Genomic DNA, 14,914 nt, shown 5'->3' with positions numbered 1-14,914 from the left:
GATTTTCTAGTAGACTTAAGGTATGAAGATCCAAATTATGGAAAGATCCATTATCCATAAAACTCCAGGTCCCAAGCACCTCGATCCCCCCATCTGCACAGTTGAAGTCTCTGCAGTACACAGCCCACACTCCCCCTCCCTCTTACAAACTTGTAACAGTTTCTCTTCAGTACCTGAATGCTGCTCAAATTCCCCAGCACAGGAAGCAGTGGCAGATTGACAGCAGACATAGCCAATAGGAGTTAAGTTAGCTGCCAGTACAATGTGTGATGTCATGTAAGGAAGAGGAAGTGAACACTAGTGTTTTTGGGGGTCAGTGACCCCCTCCCAGCACAGGGTCTGTGTGGAACTGAAGGATTAGTACAGGGACACTTCTGAGGTGAATATCTCTTGAACTGTACTTTTTCTGTTAACTATTTCTATGGAAAAGTTTGTTCTATTCATGTGAACTGTTAGATTTGTCATTTTGTTACAAAGGTGAACAACCCCTTTAATGAGGCAGTATAAAACTTTCTACACCTGAGAGAACTCCACCTGTGGAAAGCCAAGTTAGGGCATACTCATGTGCACAATGAGTGTCCCTCAAGCATGCTTATTATGTGGATGCATGTACTACAACATGGTTGTCTGGATGCAATACTGGGGTGTAAATTTGCCTTTGAGCAGGGGACATAGAAGTGGGGTCTTTGTTGCTATGTATAGAATACAACTGCTTTACAAACAACTGCGAATGAGATTGTTCAGAACATGAGTTGGCAGTTATCAATATTTTTCATTTACTTGTTGATTGCTGTCACACTGTGGATTGTCATCCATGATACATGGGTTTTGATTCAGCGTGTTTTATTTTTTGTTTTTGTACAGGGAGCCGAACTGAAAGGGGAAGAGGACGAGGTAATTCAATTTACAATTTATTTAACCAAATGTAATTTTTATTTTGAAAGTTTATAATGTTTGCCAGTAGTATCCTATTATTTTAACATATAATGTAAGACTTTTCAAACCCATAACGTATAGGTCTGTGCATTTGTTTCTTAAAGGGATACCGACACGTTTCTATAAAAATCATAGTAACCTGTCAGGCTAAAGTAGTTGCTGCACGTGGAATAGTTTCTCTCAAAGCTGCTCCCAGCCCCGCGAACCTTTGTGCAGCCGACCGCTGACACTACTAACGGATCTTCTGCATTGCTTCAGTGACACTGGGCTGGGGGCGGAGTGATCCTTCCATAGGCTGAATTCCTGTTTTAATCATAATTAACCTATGGAACGATCCCACAGCCCCCCGCCCAGCGTCACTGAAACAGCACAGAAGATCTAGCAGTGGGCCAGGTTAATGCAGGTTTGCAGGGCTGGGGGCGGCTTTGAGGTTGACTATTCCGGTTGCAGAAACTACTTGATACTGACACGTTCCTATGATTTTTATAGGAACGTGTCTGTGTCGCTTTAAGCTAATGTCACACACTGGTAGAGATAACTGCAAACTGCATTGATGTGGAAAATGCCATGTGTAATATATGCTTTAGCTTGCCCCAGGTTGGTCTGTAATGGTTGACTTACCGGTATATCATCTTTTTTGTGGAACAAGCCAGAACAAGCTAATAATGCATGATCCATATACTCAAAATGATGTCTAAAACTTGACAGCTTATAAATACATTTAAATTATATATACAGATGAGTATTATTAGGGTATTCTAGATCAGGTTGTTTTTCCTGTAATTTGGATCACAAAAACTTAGCAGCAAAAGATTTTTTAAACCGTAAATCCAGTAGTATTCGTTTGCCATCATGGATTTATGCAACTTTACCATCAACTGCAAGTTACTGTTTTAAAATTAAAGATAAAGGAAGTAGTAATTTTTTGTTGTTGCATAAAATGGGCTCTGTGGGTTATTGTCTTGTCATTTGGTGCATTCAGGTTATAAGAGATCCCATATTTTTATACTGAACAATTTCTCTAATAGTAGACATTCTAATTCCCTGTTTTGGAACCAAATTTTTATGTAACAAATTTACTGTACCCTGCTTTATTAACCGCTCTAGCCTGCAAAACGTTTATTACATTCAGTGATTTCTCAAAAATACCATTATAAAATTCTTCTTCCGGAGGGCTTCCTAATAAGGCGAAAGGGCGACATGTACTGTGTAAGATCCATGGTGCGGTTCTCCACATTGGTGCTCAATACTTTCACAAAAAGCATCTTTCAGCTTATTTTTTTAATGTTAAAAACAGTTTGTTTCAGTGATTTGAAATCAGAACCACCACTATTTCAGTGCAGGATTTGTATTTCCGTAAAATGAGACCACTTGGTCAAGGGGGTGAATGCTTTTTTGCAAGACACTGCAATTTTATTTTAGTAGGTGTGTTAGCATTTTGACTTTGTTTAAAGACAGAGACTGTGTGTCACAGCAGGGTAAGGACTGCAATTTACTAGAATTTATATATATTTAAAGTACTGAATTAATACATTCCCATTGTTTTCTAGGGTTTGATACTAATCAAAATGATAATTTTTCTTCTGAGAGACATGGTAAGTGCATACTACGGTGTAAGAGTTTAATAAGACATCTGCCTCTCAGAGATTGGGCTATGTTATTGCTGCACACCCTTTCTTAACCACAACCACTCACCGAGTGCGCTACTTCCACTTCCGGGTTTGTGCCTAAACATTGCGGAGGACGTAACGTCATGTGTACACGTCCGCCATTTTATCTTCCATGTGGCACTCAGTGCTTCGGATCATGCAGACTCCAGCACACATAGTGGAGAGGATGCAAATTAAGGAGGTCTGCAGAGACAGCAGCTACTTCAAAGGCTGATAAAGTATTGGGTCTCCAGCCCAAAAAGTTGAGGGTCTTCCCTATTTTTGAGTCTCAACTCAGAGAATCAAGGGTCACAACTGGATCACCTTCTCACACTAATTCATTGTTTCCTTACCACTTTACCCACTATGGGAAGAGCAACAAAAGATTTTGTACAAGGTGCCTAAAGTAAATTCTGTTATTGATCTTTTCTCCAAAAACGCCATGTTGCCAGAAGAGGAGGCTGACTTTAGGGAGCCAATGGACAAGAAGATGGAGCTATCACTGAGAAGAGGTTACATTACACACATGCCATAGCAATCCCCCTCCCACCAGCGGCATTAGTCAAACTGGCACCCACTGCAAGATTTTGGTGTCAGTTACTGAAGTAACCCCCACATCTCCAGAGGAATTGCAGGATAATTTAGAATGTCTTAGTTCTGCAGTAGCCTTCTTATCAGACTCCAGTCATGGACACAGTAATGTCGGCGGCTAAGACCAGTATCGACACAGTAGTGGCTAGAAGGGCTCGGTGGCTACACCATTGTTCGGGAGAGACAGCTTTCAAAAAAAATTTACTTCATCTCTTTGGCCCGACCTCCAGATAATAGCTGACATTACTGAGAAAAAGAGCAGTTCTTGCCATTATCAGACTCCAGTCATGGACACAGTAAGGTCGTGGCCAAGACCAGTATCGACACAGTAGTGGCTAGAAGGGCTCTGTGGCTACACCATTGGTTGGGAGAGACAGCCTCCAAATATATATTTACTTCATCTCTTTTGCCCCGACCTACAGATAATAGCTGACATTACTGAGAAAAATAGCACCTTTGTGCCATTGGGCAGGAAGTTACGGACAGAGTCCGCAAATAGACCACATAATAGGCCGTGGAGTTCCCAGAGGCTATACTTTTGGAACTCCTCCTTTTGCTCTTCACAGTCGATCGACGATTCCAAGAAAGGCAGCCCCTCATGGTCCCAACAGTCAAGGCAGAGCAAAAAACCGGGCCCCTCAAAGTCTACCTCGCCATTGCTCCAAGATACCAGACCCAGAGGGGGTTGCCTTCAAAAATTTATACCAATCTGGCAGACCCATGTAAGAAACAATTGAGTACTTAGTACATTTATTCACTCCATTTAAAGAAACCATCCACCACAAAGGCCAACTATAGGGTCTGGAGGACATTTATAGAGTGGTTCAACTCCACACACATTACTTGGAGACAAGCCTCCATACTGACCATCATTGAGTTCCTCACTCAGGGATTCCATCTAGGCCTGTCCTTAGCCACGCTCTATTTCCAACATCAGTGGGCAAGAAAATCGGACCTTATTCAATGTTTGCAATGCACACCTACCTGGGATCTTACTACTGTCCTCACTGCCTTACAGCCACCCCCTTTGAACCCCTAACTACTAAACCCCACAGTGTCTGCACTGACCGTTCAAACTGTCTAGAAAAGGATTTTCCTGTAAGTTTGAAAAAAAGTCTGCTTTATCCTTAAAGGCACCTGGGGGGGGGGGGTCTCTGCAATTTTTCCACAATATTACTGTGCCAAAAGGAAGGGAGCAGCTGCTGCTGGTACTTATATATACATATATACATATATAATATATATATACAGTATATTTTGTACTTGAATTAAATATTGCTGGTGGCATTGTATTAGTGGTAAATTTGGTCAAATTTACCAATATCGGCCAGTTTATATGCAATTGTAAGTATGTAACATTCAAGTTTGAATTTGTTTAATATGTTATATGCTTGTATCTTTTTAAGTGTTTGGCGATAATGATGAGAGGGATCAACGCAGAGGGTTTCGAGGCAGAGGTGGTAAGTGCATTTGCATCAAGGAGAAAAATACAGTGCAGTGATAAGTCTTTACAACCAGTGCAGTGCTAGTACAGTGCTAAAGTGCATATGCACTGATATACTGATTCTAACATCACATATGAAACATTGGTGGGCAAGCAGTACTTTTAATAGAACACAGCAATGGGGATCACTTTTTGTACTGCAGAAAGCTGCCATGTATTCTGAAAAGTGAGTCATGGTTTCACTAATCAAAGTGGATTACTGAGGTTGTGAAAGCAAGTAGCTTGTATAATGTCTCTGAAAACTGATCAGATTCCATGAAAAATCCTTTAAATGTGGTTTATTGTGAAGGTAGTACAAAGTGCACTCAATGAATACAACTGTATTGTTTTCCCATTAAATGTTTATTTAGGATATAATGCCAACGAGGATGGACAGAAGCCTAATGCCTTTCGAGGAAGAGGTGGTAAGCATTTGTTCTAGTTTGTGTGGGAATAGGACGATACTACACATATGGTATGATAAAAACTGGGCCACTATTATGCATCTTACGCAGTAACGCAACTTAGTCAATTTCTAGATCCAATAACCATATCAAGGTTACCACTCTCAGAACAAGCCTGGCTTTTGTACCCCATAACAGCAGAAGTGGGGAGATAGCTGTAGGGTCCATATCTCCTAATAAAACACCAGCACTGGATGCCCCCCCATTCCTTAGATGATTTTATGATTTCTAATTTGCTGAAAACCTTTCAGGCAACCTGGGACAAATGATTTATAGCTTCCTTTGCCAAAGGACTGATTGTGGTCATTCGCAAAGCAGAAACAGCAAATACTGGAGATCCTAGTCACTGGGTTCAGTCATGTTGTGGTGGACAGTGCACCTTGACAATCCAGCTTTATGCTGGGGAGGGCAACAGACTTTAATCATTATCGACAATTTGCAAACCTTCAAATTGTCACATAAAGACTTAAGGTGGGAGTAGAGCTATCTCTAAGAAGTTTTATGTAGATTGGGTTTAGCTGACATTTATTTAGTGGGCCAAAATACTTTATTAGAATACACAAAGTGAATGTGAACCTAAGTGATTATTGCAAAATTTAATTCTCACAGAGTGTACATACCAAATGGCCATAGCTCCTGGCACTGCATACCAGTGTAAATCAAGGAAATTTAAGTCACTCACGCAATGCTGGTGCAAACTGCCTCTGCAGTGTTTTGTTCGATCAGTAAGGCTGCATTACAAAGGTTTCGGGGCCTCACGCTCCCTTTATCAATGTATCAGTCCCCATCACCAACTCCAAGTGGAAGAAATTAAAAACTTCAGTGCACTTTGTTCCCATTTCAAATCCCGCAAGACCGATGACATTAGCCACCTTTCTCATTAAGCTGTAGAGGAACCAAAATCACAAATAAACATTCCTTTGTAGGAAAATAGTGCTTTACTATATAGTCACTGTTCTTGCATAGCGCCTAATTTGAAAAGGAAAATACATTACATTGGATTGTTCACCGGATTAATCGTAAACCAGATATAATATACTCACCAGTCTGCAGACTGACTTCACAAGAACCAGTGTAATTCTAATCTTTCATTCAAACCGGAGGGGTTACAGTGTCTAATATATACAGTATGTCCAACATGTTTTGTATTGCAACACAATCCAATCTCTATCCATGCCCCACCTTGGTCTAGCAGCATGTTCCAAAACCTAAAATCTGAACTGTGCAGTATTTCCAAGATATTTTGTGCTTCAGGTGTGTTTCTTTTGTTAGCAATATAGAATTTATGTTGTTCACATACACTAGGCCACATGGGCACTTTAAATAATAAACGACAAACTAAAACAAGGGTGGTAACCTTTAATTTTAAAGGCAATGCTGGACCTGGAATGCAGACATTGATAATCTCGAATAATACTATGACACTGTGAACAATTCAAACAAGGGACTGTCCCGGCCACCGGTTTATAGGAAAGTCTGTTTCATTTGTAGTTCTGTTGTCATAGTATGGACGAATGTGCTCTTGAAGGTTTTTTTAAGGCAAAAACTGGATTATTAGAAAACAATGCACTGATCATCATGTAAATTGTGACAATTTTTTTAAATTTCTTATCCCGACTGATTCTGGGCAAAGATGTCTACAAAACCAATAAGTTTATCAAAATCACCAAGTAGTACATTTCTATCCAGTTGTAACACCCTTCTTTCAGCATTATCCAACAAAGAATTATAGCAGAGTGCCTGAAATTTGTTTTTAATTTCAGTAATTCTGTTGGCACAGGTGTTATTGTAACTCACAATACTTGCTCTTAGTGGCTAAAGGGTATAGGATGAAAACTCCTTGCATCCAGGTAACTATTCGTGTCAGTAGATTTGTAGTACCAGTCAGTGTGTAGTTTGAGATTTTATTTGTACTCTGACATCAAAAAATTCAATAGAAATATCTGGAATATTCATTGACTGCAGAAGCAGTTTGCACCAGCATTGCTTGAGTGCCATGCAGTTCCTTGATTTACATTTATAATACAGTGGCCAAAGTCAGAGTGAATGTCATTTTAAACACTTTTAACTACGCTGGGGAACTGGGCATGGTTGCCCCTTTCTACAGTCCTCTTTGCAGTAGAGAGTGAACCCATAGCCATTATGATAACTGAATTCAAAAACTTTAGCCATCCAATATTCTAATGTCACTGAAAAAATGTCCCTTTTTGCTGATGAAGTTTTCAGACTTATCGTGTAGACTTCCTAACCACTCTTAGACACAGTATTTTGTCCTCTGATAATTGTATTGTCTGGGCCCGGGAGTCTAAATAGAGGATTAGGAACTGTATCCTGTGTGCCGGAGTGAGGGTACGTTTGTGCTGATTGATCAACCAGCCGTGCTGTGTGGATTTGTACATAGTTACATAGTTAAATCAGGTTGAAAAACAACACTCCATCATGTTCAGCCCCTCCAAATGAAAACCCAGCATCCATACACACACCCCTCCATACCTTCACAAGTGTTTCCATCATTTCTGAGATTTTTTTGAATTATGTCTGGCTTTACAAACAGGGCTGTCTCAGAATCACTATTGTGTCTGACTGTGGATGGGCAGAAGGCTGCATATCATAGTCATGTACTGATATAGCATCTATGTCAGGCTACTGTAGGAATTGCACTGCACTCATTAGTTGCAGGCCTCTGTGGGGATAACAGTGGGGCGTCTATAAGTTTGCAATCTGAACAGAATTCTCAGACTTCCTAAGTGTGTGTTTACACTTTTTGCATTTTAAAACATCATCTGACTTTGTAGATTTCCTCAGACTTGAAGATTTGGGTGTTCTCCCTTAGATCTCTAAAGGAATTGTTCAGTGTAAAAATAAAAACTGGGCAAATAGACCGTGCATAATAAAAAATATTTCTAATATAGTCAGCCAAAAATGTAACGTATAAAGACTGGAGTGACTTAATAACTGATATAACAGAACACTACTTCCTACTTTTTAGCTCTCTTGGTTTCCACTGATTGTTTACCAGGCAGTAACCAATCAATGTCTTGAGGGGGGGCACATGGGTCATAACTGTTGCTTTTGAATCTGAGCTGAATGCTGAGGATCAATTGCAAACTGGCTGGACAGTCATGAAAAAGTTTGGGAACCTCTCTCAGCCTGCATAATAATTTACTCCACTTTCAACAAAAAAAATAACAGTGGTATGTCTTTCATTTTTCCAGGAACATCTGCGTACTGGAGTGTTTTCTGAACAAAGATTTTTAGAGAAGCAGTATTCAGTTGTATAAAATTAAATCAAATGTGAACAACTGGCTGGGCAAAAATGTGGGTACCCGAGTAATTTAACTCATTTGAATGCATGTAACTGCTCAATACTGATTACTGGCTACACCAAATTGGTTGGATTAGCTTGTTAAGCCTTGAACTTTATAGGTGTGTCCAATCATGAGAAAATGTATTTATGTTGGCCAATTGCAAGTTGTGCTTCTATTTGACTCTCCTCTGAAGAGTAACAGCATGGAATCCTATAAGCAACCATCACAAGATCTGAAAACAAAGATTGTTCAGTATCATGGTTTAGGGGAAGGCTACAAAAAGCTATCTCAGAGATTTAAACTGTCAGATGTAATCAGGAAATGGAAGGTCACAGGCACAGTTGCTGTAAAACCCAGGTCTGGCAGGCCAAGAAAAATACAGGAGCGGCATATGAGGAGGATTGTGAGAATGGTTACAGACAACCCAAAGATCACCTCCAAAGAACATCTTGTTGCAGATGGTGTATCTGTACATCGTTCTACAATTAAGGGCAATTTGCAGGGTGATAATAAAGAAGCTCTTTATGCACTCACGCCACAGATTTGCTTGTTGTATGCAAAAGCTCACTTAGACAAGCCACAGTAATTTTGTAACAGTGATTTGGACTGAGACAAAAGCATCAGTCACAAAGTTGAAGTTATGCAGGGGTTGGATATTCCAACAAGACAATGACCCTTAACACATATTGAAATATACAAAGACATTTATGCAGAGGGAGAAATACAATATTCTGGAATGGCCGTCACTGTCCCCCAACTTGAATAATATGGAAAATCTATGGGATGATTTGAAGCAAATTTAACTGAACTGGAAAGATTTTGCATGGACTAATGGTCAAAAATACCGCCACCCAGAATCCCGACACTCATCAAAGGCTATATGAGGCATCTAGTTACTGTTACATTTGCAATAAGAGCCTGAACTAAGTATTGATGTAAAATCTGTTGGGGTGCCCAAGATTGTGCACCTGTCTAATTTTATTATGATGCATATTTTCTGTTAATCCAATAAACTTTGGTTCCATAAGGCATGTTATATATTAAAAGGAAGTTGCTACTTTGAAAGCTCAGCCAATGATAAAAAAAAACTCCAAAGAATTAAGAGGGGGTTCCCAAACTTTTTCATATGACTGTCCCATGTGGCCCCCTTTCAAGTCGCTGACTAACTCAGAGTTAGAGAGTTGAAAAGCATAAAGTAGTGTTCTGGCTATTACTTTAAGTGGTTCTGACCTTTCCATGTGTGTCCCAATAAGCAGGCTGACTATGATCTCAGCTTGCTGTGCGTGCCAATGCGACTGTCTAAGACACCTTCTGGAGTGTAATAGTGCAGATTTGAATTGCTTTACTATGCTCGGCAATTAGTATTGAGGAACGTTCCACCAAATTTACAATGCTCCACTAGTTGTTGTAATGCATACTGCTCTCAGAGACGACACTGTGTAATGGTGCCTCAATTGACGTCATGTGACGTGTTCACCCATGCTGTGAGGGGGATGGCGTCGTATTTTGGCGAGCATATTCAGATTGGCGCCCTGCACTCAAAGATCGCTGAGACCAGCATCATCTGGTGCTAAACGGAATCCTTCCTGCTGGTTCTCTATGTGCACTCGTGCCCAGCATGTAAAGTTAGCATAGCATACCTCTCTCTCTCTATTAAAGGCTGCCCTGAGCACTTGAGCAGAATTAGGTAGTCCAGCATACCCCATCCAGCCTTAACACTCCCCCCAAATAGTGCAGATTTCCCATTTCCAGTGTTTTTAAAGGGGGGTCTTCTGGCCATGCTGCATACATGCCAGCAAGGAGGGAGAGGCCTCAGTTATTGGGAGACAGCGCTGCATGCCTCAATTCTTGCTTGAAGGAATAAAATAATCTTGCTAATTCCACTTGCTCTAGATGCCAGCCAGGATGGGATGGCTCAGTAGTTGGGAGACAGTTGTGCATGCCTCCCTATTGAAGAGTAACCCTGTAAAATGAAATTTTAAAATGAAAGAGAGAGACAAGGCAGACAAAAGAACTGTGAAGGAGAAGTGGAGCCAGCCCTTATATCCAGATAGAGGAAGAGTCCAGTCTTATGTCCTGCCTTCAGAGGTGAAGCTGGCCATAACCCACAGTTCTGCACTGACAGGAGAGCTGACTAGAGAAATGATATTCTATTAAGGCATCTAGAATCTGGCTGCACTCCCTCATGTTTTACTTCAAGGCGGAGATAATCATATATGATGAGACACCTCTGTCACGTCACTGGCCTTCTGGAGATAATTAATAGATGGAGCCCTTCACCTTTATTAAGCTCACATATGAGACAAGAAAACATTGCTGTAATCATGTCTTAATTTTCTACAGCTCCTTTTACACCCCTATAAACTGTGCCACGAAATCAATAATACAAAAAAACTTGTTTTATTATTTTTTATTACATTGTGTTCTGAATTAATTGGATGCTATCCAGTTTTGTATGAAATATTTACAGCTTTCCTTTAATAACCCCCCTCTTTTTTAGGGTTCAGAGATGAGAATGAACAACGACGAGGCTTTGGAGACAGAAGAGGTATGGCTCAGTGTTCTATTTATTGCTCTGTAAAGCGTTAAAAATGGGAGATATGGAACCAAGTGTATTTAATAAACTTTGTTTCGGTGTTTTAATTTGAGCAGAATTTGCAAATGCACTTATAATTTTAGCTCTGTTAATGGCACATGGAGGCGTTTCCAAGTAGCCCAAACATGTTCACAGTGCCTGAAACTTCCACTAAGAGACTTATAGCACATGCCCTTATTAGGTTGTAGTTCCCTATAAAAGCAGTGCTAAGAAGACATGTCAGATGATTTCAATATAAGTCTATAGGGGTCTGTTTTATATGCTGTAACAGTGCATTTTATTAATTTTGGTAACTGGTATTGATAATTGATTTTACCCTTAGTGTAACCCTTGCCCAGTTTCTCTTTTCAAATTAACATTTTTAAACTTATTTCTGTTAGGATTTAGAAATGAGAATGGCCAGAGAAGAAACTTTGATAACAGAGGAGGTATTTATTTGTTGTGACAATTCTTTGTAACATAATTTTATATTGTGTATGTATGACCTGTGGCATAATTTAAGGCTTATAAGCTCCAGGGGGAAAAACTTGCCCAACCATTGCTCCAGACCTCCATCCCATCAGCTTGTAGCCATTTAGCACTGCAGTGTGGCAAACTGGGCTTCAATAGATTTCGGCTTCATCAATCCCAGGTATCTTGGTGGGCCAAAGTGCAGTTGAACCCATTTCTAATAGTTGATTGAAGTCTTTATATACATCTTTATATGCAACTTTTTAGTTGTGCATTTTCATCTTTATATGCAATTTTGTTTAGATTTCGATAATACTGGTGAAGGAGAGGACCGTCCTCGTGGGAGAGGTGGTAAGTGCTCAATTTTAACCGTAAAACAAAATAAAAGCACCCTTTCAGTTAGGGGTTTCCACAGCTATTAGTTATTGATACACTGCTTCAATAGAGGCCATCATAGTGTTTTGGTTTAAGATAGATTCTGTTGCACACATAGAGCATGGCCACAAAAGACAGAACTTTTCAGGCAGTAGCTTTTTTTAAGGGCATTATGCGAGAGTTCATTAAAAGTGTATTCATAAAAAGCACTTAGGATGCGCTTTGTTTTGGTCAACAAGAAGGCAATATTTCAATTCTTAGCTTAGCTCTGGATTGCCAAACCTCTTTACTTAATTTTTTAGGATTCATTGAGGTCTGGCAAGGTGCTAAGAGACCTGCAAATTGCTAATGTGGTGCCGCTATTCAAAAAGGGATCTCGTTCTCAGCCTCAAAACTATAGGCTGGTTAGTCTATCAGTGGTAGAAAAGCTTTTTGAAGGGGTATTAAGCGATAAGATACTTGAATATACGAGCAATTTCGAGAAAAGCGTTTCGGGCATTAAACCCGCAAGATTGTTTTTTTTTTTTCTCAAAAACCCGAATATTACGGTTTTTCCCCGAACAGATTTATTAAATTTTTTCAATGATAAGTAAGGTCAAATCGTGGATTCTAGTTTGGTTGGACTTTTGTTTACTTAAAAAATCTGATTTTGATAAATAAGCCCCTAAATGTGTATCACCTTGGTGCAGGAAGACAATGCAGAAAGGCCACAGATAACATAGGGCTGTAATGTACTGCAAGATGTCAGGGCTGTGCTGGGTTGGGCAAAAGCAGACGGGTTTCCACATATGTGATGGAGAAAATGCTTTTTAGGGTCACTTGATCCCTTGCTCTGCTCATTGTCTAGGGGCAGGGGGTTAGCAAATGTAACTGTATCTGTAGCAATCTGTTCAATGGCAGTTCAATGGCTAGTTAGGTAGCTGCCAGGCAAAAAAGTTAATTCAGGCATGAGACAATTCCAAATTGTTTCATAGTATGAGTCTTTATAATGTTTAGGTTTAGTTCTTCTTTAAATCCTCTGTAATTAATTTACTTTTTTGTAAATCTGAAACAGACAACAGTCGGAAGGGGATTTTTTTTAAATATATGCTGCTAATGTCCAAGTCTCCAGTGGGTGGAAGCTTAACAGTGCAAGGTTTTGGTTCATAGTAAGCAGGGCAGATTCCCATGGAGTTAAGTCACCATCTGAAAAATAGAATGAGTTAAATTCACGAAATGCGTGTTGTCTGCCTTAGTATTGAAAGCTGAACAATGATCCACGTATGGTATTTAAAATTCACATTTTGTAACTGTCCTATTTGTTTGGTTCTCGCTGTGTATCTGTGTTTTATATCCTTATAACTTTCAGCTTTTACTTTCCCTATGTTAGAATAATATGCAAATACAGGTTTCTCTAACAAAACTAAAGCAGTTTTAGGTAATTTAAAACATCCAAGCCCCCTTTCATTTCTTTCTACTGCAGAACCTTTTTCTGCAAAATCGACAGTTGCCAAATATACAGATATTGTATGTTTTTCATAATACATGCATACATACGTGATGTCGAATTTTGTTAAAGATGGGCCACATCATTAATTTTGCATGGCTTTTTAATTTAATATATACAAAAATTGAAAGCAGCTCAATCCGAAGTTGTAAATTATAAACACAGGTTGCTACTAAATCAGAGCTTTGATTATAAAATTGTATGTATCAACTCGATGTAGCAATAAAACCCATTAAAATAGAAGCGTTCCCCCCGTGAATATTCTGACCTGGATGTAAAAACCCCAGGTCCCACGCTTGTGTAATATCCAACTTTTAGGCAAAACAGCATCGAAGGGAAAATGCACTCGCCAAATGAACTGAGTGGCCCGGGTGCACGCCCCGAACCCGTGGCAGGAGGTGTCTGTGCAAATTGAAGAAATCGCGGCAAGCACTCCGGACGCCACTCGTAGGATAAAAAGTAACTTTATTTCAGCTAATTAAACCATCAATCCTGATGCGTTTCGTATCTTTAGATACGTAGTCCTAGGCTTTTTAATCTCCTTTATTCTGGCAACTATAGACTAATTTACAGTGAGGCATCGTTATTTTGTTCCTTTCTTGCATGTATTCTTCTGTCCCTCTGTTATTTCCCTTTATAATTTAAAACTATTCCCTTGTAGCTAGTTATTAACCCTTAGCTGCCAGATATAATTAAATTCCAAACAAAGGCTGCAGAAAAAATATAGTTCTCAAACCACAAAAAAATTGAAATTAAGACAAATTGCAAAACACACCACGTTACATTTAACATGAAAAATGATGGGATTTTTTTTTGTATATGCTGCTCTTGCAAATTCTGTATACACAGAATTCAGATGTGCACATTTCCCTGCAGGTTTTGGCAACTTTATCTCTGATACTGATGGAAGAGGGCGAAGAGGAGGTCGAGGTGGTGGAAGCCAGTATGGTGAGACTGTTTTATTTTTGTCATTTTAAAGGGACAATATACATGTTATGCATTTTAAACAGATCTGATCCTACATATAAAATAAAATGAAACCATGATAACCGTAAGACAAATTTTCCAGTCCCCTTTAGATCTGACAGTGTGCACATTTTTCCTTGCCTTTTTTCATGCTGCAGTGATAAATTCTGGAACTTAAAACCCCTCTGCACCACCCACTCTGCAGAGGCACTTAGTCTCTGAATCCATTACGTCACAATGGATCAAGGTGAGATCAACGCGTGTGGAGAACTGCTAAAAAAATAAGAATTTATTTTCTTGAAGTCCCTTTATACAGGTATATGACCTATTATCCAGAATGCTTGGGACCTGGGGTTTTCCAGATAAATAGATCTTTCCGTACTTTGGATCTTCATACCTTAACCCTTTGCCTGCCAAGCACGTACGTGTTAGGGAGCTGCTATTTGGTTACCTTCCCATTGTTCTTTTGTTTGGCTGCTGGGTGGTAAAAGGGAGGGGGTGATATCACTCTAACTTGCAGTACAGCAGTAAAGAGTGATTGAAGTTTATCAGAGCACAAGTCACATGACTTGGGGCAGATGGGAAATTGACAATATGTCTAGCCCCATGT

General features: G+C 39.6%; 1 protein-coding gene across 2 annotated transcripts in view; it reads left to right on the top strand.

The window, feature by feature from the left end:
• Positions 1 to 14,914, top strand: part of ddx4.S (DEAD-box helicase 4 S homeolog) — a 75,277-nt gene that overhangs the window by 29,856 nt on the left and 30,507 nt on the right. For both annotated transcript variants that reach the window (XM_018240974.2, XM_018240975.2), the window contains exons 6-13: positions 865 to 894; positions 2,487 to 2,531; positions 4,583 to 4,636; positions 5,031 to 5,084; positions 10,932 to 10,979; positions 11,408 to 11,455; positions 11,781 to 11,828; positions 14,215 to 14,286. In XM_018240974.2, coding sequence (XP_018096463.1) covers positions 865 to 894; positions 2,487 to 2,531; positions 4,583 to 4,636; positions 5,031 to 5,084; positions 10,932 to 10,979; positions 11,408 to 11,455; positions 11,781 to 11,828; positions 14,215 to 14,286 — 399 coding nt within the window. The remainder of the gene's footprint in view (positions 1 to 864; positions 895 to 2,486; positions 2,532 to 4,582; positions 4,637 to 5,030; positions 5,085 to 10,931; positions 10,980 to 11,407; positions 11,456 to 11,780; positions 11,829 to 14,214; positions 14,287 to 14,914) is intronic.

The sequence above is a fragment of the Xenopus laevis genome, chromosome 1S (genome assembly GCF_017654675.1).
Source record: "Xenopus laevis strain J_2021 chromosome 1S, Xenopus_laevis_v10.1, whole genome shotgun sequence".
Lineage (NCBI taxonomy): Eukaryota > Metazoa > Chordata > Amphibia > Anura > Pipidae > Xenopus > Xenopus laevis.
This window is presented reverse-complemented; position numbering and strand designations above follow the sequence as displayed.